This window comes from Pteropus alecto, unplaced genomic scaffold, assembly GCF_000325575.1.
Source record: "Pteropus alecto unplaced genomic scaffold, ASM32557v1 scaffold101, whole genome shotgun sequence".
In the NCBI taxonomy this organism is placed as follows: domain Eukaryota; kingdom Metazoa; phylum Chordata; class Mammalia; order Chiroptera; family Pteropodidae; genus Pteropus; species Pteropus alecto.
Genome location: NW_006432945.1, coordinates 14,289,432 through 14,304,253, shown reverse-complemented (window position 1 = coordinate 14,304,253; position 14,822 = coordinate 14,289,432). Strand labels below are relative to the sequence as shown.

At 40.0% G+C, this 14,822-nt stretch overlaps 2 protein-coding genes and 1 pseudogene across 4 annotated transcripts in view; 1 reads left to right on the top strand and 2 right to left on the bottom strand.

Moving 5' to 3' along the window:
• ANKRD45 (ankyrin repeat domain 45) overlaps positions 1-8,566 on the bottom strand; it is a 29,432-nt gene extending 20,866 nt beyond the window's left edge. Inside the window, exon 1 of one of the 2 annotated variants that reach the window (XM_006907798.3) lies at positions 8,314-8,566. The gene's annotated coding sequence lies outside the window, so the exon portion shown is untranslated. Of the gene's footprint in view, positions 1-3,224; positions 3,302-8,313 lie in introns of those variants that run through there. The other variant, XM_015586185.2, reaches the window with a different exon arrangement.
• A 46-nt stretch (positions 8,567-8,612) lies between these two features.
• KLHL20 (kelch like family member 20) overlaps positions 8,613-14,822 on the top strand; it is a 34,827-nt gene continuing 28,617 nt past the window's right edge. Inside the window, exons 1-2 of one of the 2 annotated variants that reach the window (XM_006907797.3) lie at positions 8,613-8,748; positions 9,698-9,761. In XM_006907797.3, coding sequence (XP_006907859.1) covers positions 9,739-9,761 — 23 coding nt within the window. In that variant the 5' untranslated portion in view covers positions 8,613-8,748; positions 9,698-9,738. The remainder of the gene's footprint in view (positions 8,749-9,697; positions 9,762-14,822) is intronic. The other variant, XM_015586192.2, reaches the window with a different exon arrangement.
• Positions 14,130-14,248, bottom strand: LOC112476565 (annotated as a pseudogene).

Below are 14,822 nucleotides of genomic sequence, written 5' to 3'. Positions count from 1 at the left end.
AGTGTCCATTACTACTACACAATAAATTATTTTGCACCCCATTAACAGTACTGTGACCTTCTGGAACACGTCTGCTAAGGATATCCACATTCAAACCTCGGAGCATAGAGCCAGGATGTGTTTGGAACGCCTTCCTCACAGGTCTAGTAGGGGCCCAGACAGGAGACCTTGAAGATACTGGAAAATCCTATTTACATTTCATATGTACGCCTGTTAGTAGGCCTAGAATAGCTTTTTTATCGCCTCCATTCCTATGAGCCAAATTCTATTTAGGCCGAGCTATAAATCTACCTTCTTCCTAAAACTTTCCTTGACTCCTCCCTAGAACACACCTGGGCTTCTGCCTCCTCTGAACTTCAAAGGTCATTACATACAGTCTGTACCATGAGGCTTAGCAAATACAACATATACTATTTTCTACTTGTTTCAAGTATGTAAGTCATCTATTCAATTAGATTGTAAAGTGACTGGGGCAAGGATCAAGCCTTGTGTTTCTCTTGTGTCACTTTCAGACTTACCACAGTTCTTTATATGTTACATGTGTTCAAAACTCCTAACATCAGGCTTGCAATTCACACTGCTTTTCTTCACAGCCAAGAGCAATGGGTTTTGGAGTCAGAAAGACTTGATTTCACTATTCAAAATTTCCCTGCCTCTATAATGAAAGCAAGCAATGCAAAAAGGGTTAGCTATGGAAGTCAAGTTAGCTAATGAACCATGACACCACCCTGCAATTTATTAGCTACATTATTATGCTGGACAATGTACCTAGTCTCTCACAGGAATAACACTAGAACCTGGTTTACATGATTGTTCTGGATATCATAATAAATTATATGGTGCATGCGCCAAGCACTTGGTGAGCGCTCAGTAAGCAGAGGCTACTGTCATCATTAAAACATCATCAATTCTCCAGCAAGCATCCATAAAGAAAAAAAAAAAATGGGCTATTATTGCTGCTTTTTTTTTTAAGTACAGTTTTCCCATGTAGCGTCTTGAGTAAACAATTTTCAACTCAACCAGCACCAAATACGTGAGTACAGACAGATTATTCCGCATCCAGGGTCAGTCCGATTCCAGGTTAATTCAGAGATCTGCAGATAAGCTGGTTCAAATTTGGAAATATGATTCAGGATACTCGAAGCTACCCTTAGTACACCCTTAAATGGAGCTTAATTTCCACATTGGCCCAGAACTAACATGATTAATTAGGGCAGCGTTTCTCAAATTCTTTGATCTTAGGGTTCTTCACAGTCTTAAAAATTGAGATCCCCCAATTTTAGCTTATATGAATTATATTTATCAATATTTACCATATTAGAAGTAAAAACTGAGAAATCGTTAAAATATTTATTAACTCATCTTAAAACAATCATGTTAATATAAAACTATAACGTGTGAAATAACAATATTTTATAAACAAAATATGGATGAGAAGAGCGGCATTGTTTTGCAGTTTTTCAAATCTCTCTAATGTCTGGCTTAATAGAGGGCGGATGGGTTCTCATATCTGCTTCTTCATTCACTATGATGACATGTGATGTAACATCACATGTCACGTAGCCTCCGGAAAACCACTGTAACATGTGAAAGAACGAGCATGCAAAGGCAAAGAACGTCTAAGAATTAACATGAACACAGGCTGACTGGTAGGCTCCCCGACAGTGACTCAGGGACTAGACAAAGACTAACTAACCATCGAGCCACTCCCTCCCATCTACTGTCAAACCCTCAAGACTGTTCCAGTCCAAATCTGGACTAAACCGGAATCAGCCTTTCTGAAATAAAGGGACAAAGTGAAATCTTCCAGGACACTTATCCTTAGACCTGCTGTTTAGAAGAAAATATCTAATTAGGAGAATAAAAGTAAACCTCTTGCTGCATCTGGTGGTCTGCTGCGGGCTGTACCTCACCATACTGTCTTTTGAAGACAGAGAGAAGAATCCTATTTTTTATAAGTTTTTCTCTTCTTATAACATAGAAGCTTTAGAATATTTTAAAGTATGTTTACTGTGAATATAAGTACTAACAGGAAGATCATTATAATATAGTTTTCCTTTCTTCCTTTTATCAATATTCTAACGTATTTTAAAAATTTAACTCGACTTTCACACTAATATTTTTATTTTAGAAAAGTTACATTCTATGAGAAATATGTAATCGATGTCTAACATATAATCGTTTATTATTGTTAATAAACATTTTTTAAATTCTGTTTTAATTTCTAACTCTTACTATATTTATAACAGTTACTGCATGCATAGATATAACCCACGTAAAGGAAAGCTTTATGTGGGTTATGTGGACCATTGCTTTAGGACATATAGAAGCCCTAAGAAGTAGCAGAGGGGCCTGCCCATACCTGTTTAGGAAGCTCAGCAGGGCGCCTGCTCTGCCCTACTGAATTACTGTGAAAAAATGAGTCTAGAAACTTTTCCTTTTAACTACAGAGTGTGAACTCTTGAGGTTGCTAAGTCACTAATAATAGAAAATCACGTAAGTCACCGTCCCTACCCCATTGGCCTTTGGAGTCTAGTAGGGATGACAAACGTAAATCAGCAATTTCAGAGTGAGATGTGGGATATAACGGAGAGACGCAAGGCAGCTGTGAGAGTATAGAGGATGGCCATCTAAATTAGGTTTGGGGTCGGGGGGTAGGGGATGAGGAGGGTCCCGGAAAGCTTTCCCAGAAGAGGTGACACCAGTATTGAAGACTGGGAATCTCACAAGGCGGCAAAAAGAACAGCCCAGGTGACGGGAGTAGCATAACTCCCGTCTAGGCAGCGTGAGGTCGCGTTAGAGGAACAGATCTCAAGGGCATTTTTAAGCCAATATTTAAAAATGTAGTCCCTTGAGGATTTTAAGTCCTAGCTCCAGGAGAAGGTCCCCAAGGGTGGCCCTGGGCCCTCAGGGTTAAACAAAGGGAAGGCCCGAGGAAGAGGCTACAGAGAGTGGCAGCCCCGCCGCGTGACCCAAGAGGTCTGGCGGAGGGGACACCAGCCACTGCCACACACCTGAGTTTGCCTTTCGGCCTGAATCCCGCGAGGACCTCCCGGGATTCCCTAGAACCCCCGGGGCTGTCCGCGGGGCGGGACGCACCCCCCAAAGCTCGGGGCGAAGGCAAAGCCCCGCACACTCCCGCTCCGGCCAGAGCCGCCTGACCCCGGAAACGCCCATTCCCCCGCAGACCCATCCGGCCCTCGGCGCCCGGGCCCCGCACTCACCGCTCGCCTGGTCCCCGGCTTCCGCGGTTACCATGGCGACGGCGCACCCGGCGCGCGGCAGCGCAGCCCCAGCGCCGCGGCTCCCATGCGCGCGCAGATCGCGGTTGCAGGTGCGGGAAGGGAGAGGGGAAGGCGGGGAGGGATGGTTAATTAAAACTGCAATGATTAAAATCGGACGGGCGTGTGCGGGTTTTTTTCTTTATTTTCTAAGTGTTCCGTAATATGGTATTTATTTATTTTACGGCTTAAAAAATAAAATTGAAAAATAAGGTATGAAACATTGGTTGCCAGCCCGTCCTAGTCTTATCTTTGGCCTTTAAATGGAGGTATTTTCCAGAAATACGAGGATGCGTTCTAAAAACTATAAGAGATTGTAATTATAACGGACAGCTTGCTTAATTTTCTAGTCTGTTGGAGATCCTGCTCCTGTGGTTTATGGTCACCAACATGTAGCGTTTCCTGAGACCTGACAAGTGCCAACTACGTCAGGAGTGGAAGGAACTTGGAAACTGTCAATTCGGGAATTTAAGATCCAAAACAGAAGACTTTTTAAAAGGAGGTAAAAGTGTGAGTGGGACAGGACTATCAAAAGAAACCAGCAGAGAAGCTTACCCAGAAATTAAATAAATGTTCGCACAGAGCGAAGATGGGGAAGTTTTAGTACTGAAGACAAACGGGTGAAGAAAGACATTTCTTTACTATTTTTACAAGAAAATCGTTAAGGAGAAGATATTTTAGAGGAGCCCAGAACATTTGGGCTAAAGGCTGAGTAGCCTAGTTTTAAAAGTGAACATTTTGATGTGTGTGTGTGTGTGTGTGTGTGTGTGTGTGTGTGTGTGTTTAGCGAGGATTATACAGCTATAAAAAGAAATGAGGAAGATCTCTAAATGCTTAACATTCCCATTGCAATCAGCGCAGTTCTGTACACAAGTCTCCATCAATCTGGTCTACAGAGCACAGCCACCACTGAGCTCATAGGTGATTCTGGGTACCACTCTCACCAGCACCTTCCTTATTACTTTGTGAAATGGTGTAGCCACTGGTCCCTCCCACGGAGTATAATTGCCTGGTGGGTTTTCCAGGCTTACATAGTATAGTACTCTAGTTTGCTCACATTTTTGAACTCTTTAAACCCTTGTTCCATTGCCTTCCATGGCAATCCTGGCCTCTTTACCTCATTTAGTGTGGGCCACCACTCTCCATGCTTATGAAGGTATTCTAGCCACATGTTTGCACCATTTCCTGAGATCCTTGCCAGGTTGTTAAATCCTGTAGCCCCGGAGAGTACTTCCAAATTAATTGTCTCCCTTATTCAATTTTGTATTCTGTCCCTGTTGATCCAGCACCCACAAGTCAGTCCCACGTGTACTCAGCCAGATGTCCCCTTCCCATCTGTCGAGGCTCCACTTTTTTTTTCCCATCCTTGGCATAGCAGACTTGCTGATAGTGAGAGTCTAATCTTCAAGGCTCTGCTACTCTTATGATTAAGTCCTGGGCTGGCCCTCAGATTTTCCTGCAGAAGATGAGAGCCTCTGTATTTGTTGGCCTTCATGCTTAGTGTTTAATAGCCATGATCACTCTGTATTTCATTAGATAGCATTAACGGAACTTGGCAACAGCCCACCCATATTTCTGCTATAAATCACTAATACCCGATATATTGCACCCACTAGAGTGTTTCTTCCCACCAGAATATACGGTTTGCTAATGGTTTTAACAGTTGCACTGCCTTGTGTCAGGGACTATCTGTACTCTATCACCAGTGATGACAGCCTCTTTGCTAGCCTAGCAGGTGATACACACCAAAAATCCCATCTAAGTGACTACTTGAACAATTTTTGACATCCCTGGCACCAGCTGTGGCTGGGCTCCCCAGGAAGCACATTCTGAGATGGAGTTTAGCATGCAGGAAGTTGACTAGGGAGGGCTCTTGAGATCAACACCCGAAAAGAAGGTAAGGAAACAAGGCAGACAGAGAAGCTGGGCTGCAAGGTAGTCTCAACAAAAACCTATGCAGATCCTCTGGGGAGCTCTCAAGTTCAGATGGGTCAAGGCAAGTGTGCCTTTGTATCCGGCATCAACGAGTCACTAGCTGCAAGGTACCCCAGGAATGGAGTAAGGCCACGGGCAGTCAACTTCTTTTACCAAGGTGCTTCCCAGAAAGGGCCGACAGCTGAGCTCTGTCAGCAGGACTTCTAGTAGCAGATGGATTATGTCCTTCATTCTTGAAGGATGTCTGGGTGATGTATTATAGGATTCACCAATTTGCCACCAATTTGACATACAGTTAAGCCATTTGTTTTTCAATATTCAGGCATTGCTTTTTCTCTTTTGATTAAATTTTATTTTTGAATTGTTAAAAACATTTAAATAAAATGTCTTTAATTTTATTGAAGTAAAAAATATTTAGTACATAATAAAATAGAAATTTATTTAAATAAAAATAGATTTCGCTTAAGTGGATTTTTTAATTAAGAACATTTGAGATATAAAAATATAAAATTCAATACTTTCAGAGCAATATGGCTTCCCTTTCTAACCTCTCAACTCTGTTCTATCCTTTCCCCTCTAACTTTTTATTCTGTTTATCTTTCCATCATTTTTTAAGTATAAGCAAATACACCTATACTATACACACATTATATTTCTACCCCTTTCTTAATCAAAGTTAGCATGCTATAAACACTGTTCACTAGGTTTTTGTAACTTAACAATATATTCTGAAGAGCGAACCATGTAAGTATTTAGAGATCTTCCTCGTTTCTTTATATAGCTGCATAATCCCCATTATGTGGATATCCCATTGTTTATTCAATCAGTCCCCTACTGAGAGGCTTTGGGGTTGCTTTCATTCTTTTGCTATTACAAAGAGATCTGCAGTGAATAACTTCAAGCATAACTTTTTTTTTTCTTGCAAGTATATCCTTGGGATAGTGAGATTGCTGGATCAGAAGGTAAAAGCAAATGTAATTTTGCTAAATCTTGCCAAATCTCTCTCCATTGAAGTTTTATCATTTTGCACACATACCAGCCATGAGAACACCTCCATAGTCACATCAACAAAGCAGGCTGTCCACTTTTGGATTTCTGCCTATCTGATAGGTCTTAAAATAGCTATAATTTGCATTTATCTTATTATGAGCAAGGCTGAACACATTTTCAACTGTTCAAGGGCTATTTCATTTTCTGTGAACTGCCTGTTGATATATTTTGCTCGATTAACTATATTACTTATTATTCCTCCATTTTCGGGAGCCGTGTATATATTACATTATGATCCTTTGTGTAGACCTCTAATACATCTGGTTGTTGTGAGACATAAAGACCCGACTCCTTCACCTCAACTTGTGACAATTCCAAAGGGCGATGCAGCTTCAGAGCCTCCCATGGGTCTTCAGCGGCCTTTGTTGAGACACCAATGGAGTCCAGCTCCTTGTATAGAATGGATCCAATTTTATCTTTTTCCATATTTGTATCAGCATCATGTATGCAACAGTCCATGCATTCCCCCACTGACTTGAGATATCACTTTTATCACATACTAAATTTCCATATGTTCTTAGGTCTTTCTCTGGATATCCTACCCTGATCTTCATTATAATTTACTTCTCAAAACAATTTTTAAAAGGTATTATTTCCCTTTTACATAAAGGAAACTAACGCTTAAGAGATTAAGAAATCTGACCAAGATCACAAAGCTAGTCAGTCACAGGACTAGGGTCTGCAACTATGGGTGTCTAGATCTAATGGCCATGCATTTCTTACAAGCTAATTAGCAAAAGGTATTCTTTCTCTCTCAGAAACAAGTGGACAAATCTGTGTAGATCCCATGTGAATAATAGCTAAAGAAAATTTGGTTAATTTCATGCTTAGCCTAGGATAGTTGTCAGGAAACCAACAACAGTCTTTCATTGATATTACTGAAATTGTATCCCCTACCCTATCATTTGTTTGTTTTCTAAATATATAGTAAAAATCAGGTGGCCGTGTGCTACGGGAAAATCAGGCAAAAGACAAAATGAAAAGAATTTTTCTCCCAGGCAAGAAAAAGCTAAAGGAGTTCACCACCACCAAACCGTATTACAAGAAATGTTAAAGGGACTTCTTTAAGAAGAAGGAGAATTCACAGATACAGAGGACAATCTGGTGATTGCCAGAGGGGAGCGGGTTTGGGGGTTGGGTGAAAAAAGTGAAGGGATGCAATACTTATACCAGAGACAAAGAAGCACCCAATAATTCTAATTCTGGGTTTTTATCTGGAGAGACCCAAAACACTAATTCAAAAAGACATAGGCATCCATATGTTCATTGCAGCATTATTTACAATAGCCAAGATACGGAAGCAACCTAAGTGTCCATCAATAGATGAATGGATAAAGAAGTAGTACATATATACAATGGAATATTACTCAGCCATAAAGAAGAGTGAAATATTGCTATCTGCAACATGGATGGACCTAAAAGGTATTATGCTAAGTGAAACAAGGCAAACAGAGAAAGATAAATGCCCTATGATTCACTTATATGTGAAATCTAAAAAACAAACAAACAAACAAAACAAACAGCTACAGAGAATATTTTGATGGTTGCTAAATGGGAGGGAGTTTTGGAGGAATACGTGAAAAAGGGGACGGGATTAAGAAGTACGAATTGGTAGTTATAAAACAGTCATGAGGTCTTAAATTATAGAATGGGAAATATAGTCAATAATGTTATAATAACTATCTGTATGGTGTCAGATCTGTACTAGATTTATCAGTGTGATCACTTCGTAAGTTGTGTCTAATCACTATGCTGTACACCTAAAACTAATATATTGTATGTCAACTGTAAATGAAAATTTAAAAACTCTTTAAAGAAAAGGATCCCCCTGCTCAATACTAAAGTGAGTTCATACAGTCTTAGAATCCTGGATAAAACCCTGGTGTCCTCAAAGCTAAACTGATAAATCTGGAAGGTCGAGTCAATTTCTGATTTGGCTGTGTATTCTCAATACTTTGCACATGGTATAGACATAATAGATATATGTCGACTCCATATTTGCACGCGTCCATCATTCAATCCAAGACTGTGCCAATAAGAGACTCACCTGCTACAAATAAATCAACATTCCTAGCTTTCCGTGACTACTCCCATCTCTCTGTTGCCTTTTGCCGGGGAAAACAAGAAAGGAAGAGGCTTCAGTATTCAAACACTGCCAGTTCGGCCGTGAACTCGCAAAGTGGAATACAAGGAACTGGATGCGAAGACAGGTGTTGCTTGAGGTGACCCGAACTCCTAGCAAAGAGAGCGGCTACCTCCTGAGCCGCCGCGGAACTTCTTGGCGGGGTAAGTGGGATCCAGGGGGAACGATTTAGGACCGGGACCACTTCCTGCTGCTGAACAGGAGCGAGGGACCGGGAGGAAATAGCTCGAGGAGCGGCATCCTGCTTGCGCTAGCAGCGGCAGAGGAGGAGGCAGGGAGGGACGGCGGGCGCAGGAGGTAGGGGAGGCTGCGGCCGAGGAAAAGAAAGTGTCAGAGCCGGTAAGTTAGTCGCCTTAGAACAGGGACAGTGGGCAGCGCCCCAGGCTCGCTTTGCAGATCTGCGGTCCCAAGTTGCCCAGCCGCCGGTGGGGTCAGGGCCGTGCTTGGCTCGCCGCCTGTCAGTCGGCGCCGAGAAGGGGCTGTTGGGGCGCTGGGGCTGGGCCTTGCGGGGCACCAGACTGCGCCCTCGCTGGCTGACAGCCCCACCCCGGAGCCAGGGAAAGCGCTGGGCTTTTTCTTCCTGGGGGCTTTGGACTTCCCTGGACAGCGTCCCCAGACAGGGGTCGGAGTTCGGGCAAAGGAGATGGTCGCTGTGCGTGCCACTTAACCCTGGGGATCTAGCGAGATCTTGCCGAGTGAGTGGTGAACATTGTTTCCGGGGCTGAGGGAAGGGCTTGTAAAGAGTCTTAATCTTAGAGCCATAGTTTTTCTGTACTGTTCAAGCTGTCCGGGCTGTCGGAAGCGGAGTTGTTTGTTTTTAATGACAAATCTCCCCTAAACACACAACACCCCCCCACACACACACACACACTTCTGTCACCCTGGACATATTAATTGCTTTCAGATCCGTGGTTAAGCCAGCGTGTTCCTTATTCGGTCTATCATGTTAGTACTGCCGTAGGTATCTGGGCAATGGTCTGTAGGTATACTTGATGGTGAAGTCAAAGTTAAGTGTCTCCGAGCACTTTGTGAAGAGAGACGACGCTAACCCAGCAGTCGGGACTATTTAGCGCACTTTGTCTCACCTTCACTTGTAACCGTTTTAGTATTCGAAGTAAGGATAGTCACATTAAAGGTACTAGGTAAAGGTTATGATTGTGCACTGCAAAACGCCTGTGATGTAATAGGATATAAAATCGTTTATCACTGAATGGAATGATTATATAGAGATTGTTCTGGAAAGATCAGCAATAGTTTTTATTAAGTTATTGCTTTTCTGTTGTCTTAGGTTCGGCTTTAGAGTGTGGTGAAGGGTACTTTTCACGGTGCATGGAGGGAAAGCCAATGCGCAGGTAGGCATTTAGGAAGAAAACCTTATGTTCCACTAACTGAAATTCACGTAATAATTCAAGGCTTCATTTAAAACAATTTTTTTTTAAAGGTTTACAAATCTTACCTTGGAACTAATGCTTCTTGTTCGAAAATAAATTAAAAGTAATGTCAGGAATTAGTAGCTTTTTTTAGTAGAGTAAAATACAGAATTTAAATTTCTAAAGAGTGCCGTGAATGTAAACACTCAAATTTTCCTTTTTGCGTGGTAATTTTTAGTGATAATCATTAAGTGTACTATGATACTATATGGGTTTATTATAGTCTTCAATTCCCTATGGAATGCAAAAGGTTCTGCTGCTATATAAGAATAATGATTTTATAATACACTGTACTAATTATGGTTTTGGTTATTTCACTGATGTTCAGTAATACATTTGTTCTGTTACTTGAAATAGCTGCACTGTAGGGAAGATTGAGTAAAATAAGTAGTGGGCACAATAACTCAGTCCACAGAAAAGTAGAACTATATATGAGAAAATACAGGCAATTATAGGTCTTCTCAACCCTAGAATTTAGTAATGCTTTTTCTCAATCTGTTCTAAAAAATAGGACTAGAATACTATTGAAACAAGATCAGCCCAGTTCTATTTCTTCATTTTTAACTCATTTTACATTTATTGAACTATATTTAATCATTTGTTTTTTAACATCAAAGATAAACAGCTGTGGCAGACCCTCTTAAGAAACATTTCATGATGGGGGTATGACTTAGAACCAGGAGCAAGAACCAGAATATATATCTTTTTCCAAATCCGTTATCGATTTTTTTTACTGACCTTGATCTGTTCACCTTCTCTGTGCCCCAGGGTACTTCTCTAATGTATCTGACCGGGATATTGAGAATTAATGAATACTTGCAAATGCTTTGAGACTTCCAGATGAAAAGATGTAACATGCCATTATCTTATTTATATCTTACTCTATAGTAGGAATATTTGACTGCAAGTACATGAAATAAACAACACATATATTAATACTTCATCACTTTAACTTTTAATAAGATTGCAAAAGCCACTAATTGCTTCTCATCCTCAACTGTCATAAATGGTATGTCTTATGTAATTGCTAAAATAAGAACTTATTTTTTAAAAAGAGAAGGCACAGCGTGGGAATGTCTTTATCAGTACTTTCTATATAAAATATTCATTTAATTACTCATACCCTTTTTTTGCTTTATTATATAATACTACCAGTTATTCAAAATTGCATTGGAGAATTCTGGTGCCATTAATTAAGTTACAGCTCTTTCTTCATCACCGTCACTTGGCTTACCCATTGCTCTCTGTTTTTTTTTTTTTTCGTTCGTTTGTTTTTTACCCGATGCCTGCATTAAATCACGATCATGCTTCCAAAGGGTATTTCCTTGTTGGGCTACCATTCTTGCTGTTGCAACCCAGAAAGCAAGTTCTGGAAAGTAAAGTCGAGTTTATACTTAGCTGCTATTGGAGAAGCTTTGAATGAGAAGTAACTCTTGACATGGAGATTATTTGAATACATATTCATTCTCCCTACCGGAGTATGAGCTCTTTGTCTTCTGTGTCCTTGTATCCCTGGAACCTGATGACCACTGGATAATGGTTTGAATGACTGAACGGTACCTGCAGACATTTCCCCTGGGGTGGGGGACTATGAACAAGAAAAGACTGAAAATTGTTAAAGGTATTTTAATGCTTAATTATGAAGTTTTGTAAAATTGACTGGCATTTTATTAGTAAAGCTTCGTCGCATTCATTTAACTAGCTATTTTGTGTACCTGATACAAAATTTAAGAAGATAAAATAGGATATTCAATGAAAAGTCTCCCAGCAATGAGTCCAGCTGCCAGATTCTTCTCCAGAGGCAGGCGCTATGAGCAGTTTCTTATGCATTCGTTCACAGATCTCATAAGGCATATACAGCATATATAGAATATTTCCCTCAAAAGCAAACAAACCAAAAACAAACATCAAAAAATTAATGTCAGCATATCCTACACATTCTTCTGAATCTTTCTTTTTTCTTTTCACAAATTATCTTGTACTTTGTGACAAATACATATAGACCCACTTTATTCTTTTTAATAGTTATATCACAGTCTTCCCTTATCTGTAGGTACCACAGTTAACCAGTTCTTTTGAGAAGTTATTTCAATGTTTTTTTGTTACAACCAATTCTGCAATGAATATCCTTATAAATGGGTTTTGCCCAACTGTATAAGTATAGAATAAATTCTTAGATGTAAAATTTCCGAAAGAATTTGTATATTTTAAAATTTTGATAGCAATTGACTAATTTCCTCCTTTGAGATTATACCAATCTATAATCTCACTAACAATGTACCTGTTTCCCAAGATATTATTTTTCATCATTTATTTCATTTAGAGACACTAAAACATCTTGCAATGTAATTCTCCCATCTTTCCTTAAACCTGTAAATAGGAAGCCGAGCCTGACCTTATTAGGAATTGGTTTATTCACTCAACAAACATTCATATGGTACTTGTTCTGTGCCTGTATACTACACATATACAGATGCAGAGATAGAGACATGTAAACAGACACCGTAATACAACATGAACAGGATTTTAAGAGAGATGTAAACACAGAGGAGAGAATCTCTTCTCTAGAGATGAGGGAAGCTTCACAGAGGTGATGATATTTGAGCTGGATCTTCTAAAAAGGATAAGAATTTGCTTTAAAGTAAAGAACGTACTTTAAAGAATAAGAATTCAAAGAAGAGAGATAATAAAAGACACGATGAACAGAAGGAACAGCTGTGCCAAAAAAAAGACACCAAGACCTGTAAGTGTCTGGCACGTATGGAACAGTAAGTATACATGGAGTTTAGGATATGCGGGGGAAGAAAGGAAAACAGGAGGAAAAATCATGGAAAATGAGGCTGCCACCATGGGAATGAGCGTGGCTTTACCCTTTAGGTGTTGAAGAGCCAACGGACATTATTATGCAGATCAGATTTGTTCTTTGGGCCTATATTTAGGAAGCTAGAGCAAAGACGAGAAAGAAGGAAGAAACGATGGCAAATAAACTAATTTAAAGGAGTGATAGTAGCTCAGATGAAAGCTGACGAGGACCCGAAATAGATCTGTGGCAGTCGGGATTGGAGAGGAGGATGGAACTGAGAGTTTAATAGTAAAATCAAAAGGATTCGGTGAATATTGAGTGAGGAGAAGGTAACAATGGAAATGATCCCAAAGATTTCAGCTCGGGAGACTAAGTACTGCCATAAGTTAAAAATATAGGACGAGGAACAGGTTTCACTAAGCCAAGAACAGGTTCTCTTTCATACACTTTAAGATTATTATTTCTAGAAAACAGCCAGGTAGAGAGAGCCAATATGTAATTGGAATATGGGTTTGGGGCAGAAGAGTGGGTTGGGCTGGTGATTAAAAAAAAAAATTCCGAGTCATCAGTACATAGAAGTTTCTTGAAGTTGTAAGTGTGAATGAGGCTGGGACAGAAAAGGAAGATGCCAAGGCAAATCCCTAGGGAGTACCAGGGGAGTTTAGGGTGGAGCCTAAGACAAAAACCCAGTAAAGATTCTAAAATGAGTAAGAAGCTTTAGGTTCTTGGGTCTTGTTTTCTTTAAGCATATCTAGAGTTTTTAATTGATAATTTACTCATGGTGAAGATTAGATGAACTTCTCTTTGAGTTCAACTTGAAAAGAAAAAAATCCCATTCAGATCTCATATCTTTAGAATTTCCTATTCTAGTCAGTCTAAAATGTATGCTTAAAAATAGAATAAGATACACTTGCTTGATCTAGTGGCGTGCACTGTAGCTTGGCTTGCTCAACAACTTCCTTCCTCCCTCTACTGTAGACATGAGAAAATTAAGTGTTATGCTTGATACTTTAATCTTTGCATTTTGAGATGGCTGCATAGCACTGGCCGCCAGTGACACGTCAATGGAAGTTGCTGAGGGGTACCCTAGGAAGTCTTTTGCTTTCCTGGCATAGAGAGAGACCAGCTTGCTTACATGGCCTTTTGCCTTGATTGCTGGGCCAAGGCACCCAATGCTGACCCTCATTTTATCTAAGAAGCAGTGATAAAATGTCTCAAACCTGAAGTATTCATGACCTATTTTCAGCCTGCTTTCTGGTATGGAGTTCGGTATAGATGTAGTGCCTAGTGAGTGTGCTTCTAATAAGCAGAACTGGCACTTTGAGAGGTTATTTCCATTTTAAGGATTTATATACTCAAACCTCCAGCTCTCTCTAGTCAGGTATGTTTGACTTTTTTTTTTTTTTTTAGGCGAGGCAACCCTTGGTTGACCTCACAGACTACAAGGACCTTGTCAGTTTACAATCCTTTATTTTTTATTTTTTTTACACCTACAGCACTTGGTCTTCCTAGGTGGTCTCCCATCCAAATACTAACCAGGCCCGACCCTGCTTAGCTTCCGAGATCAGACAGGATCGGGCTTATTCAGGGTGGCATGGCCATAGACTGTTTAGGACTTTCAATGAGAGTCAAATCAGCTGAATCTTTTTTATAACAGCAGGCTGTTAATTTCCAAATTAAAACAAAACTTTTGAAGTAGAAAAGGAGAGATGTTTATTTAGATGAGGAACTCAGTTCCAAGCTAAAGTTTGGCAGGTCTTTGGACTAAGAGTTAAACTTACTTCTGAATGCCTTAGAAGCAGAGACTATGTTTTCTAAACTTTTTATTGTGCTTAATTTCAAATTATTTTAGTTACTTGCAGACAATTGCTTTGTTCATTAAGAATTTTACTTTTGGAGCACAAGATCTTGGGAATGTATGCCATGGTAGCTCTGAAACTTGAAGTGGACTCATACTTTGAGTGGGTAGAAATGTTATTTACTTAGGGAGGTACCCAAAATTGTACCATTCCTTGGGCAAACATGAGGATACTTAAGATATTTGATTTTTTCATTCATCTATCCTTCCTATATGCACATGATTTGATCCTTCTATCATCTTAGGAGATATCACTATTCATGAGAAGGACCCATCCATTTACCCAGCCTGTCTCTTGACTTCCTACATTCTCATGACTTTC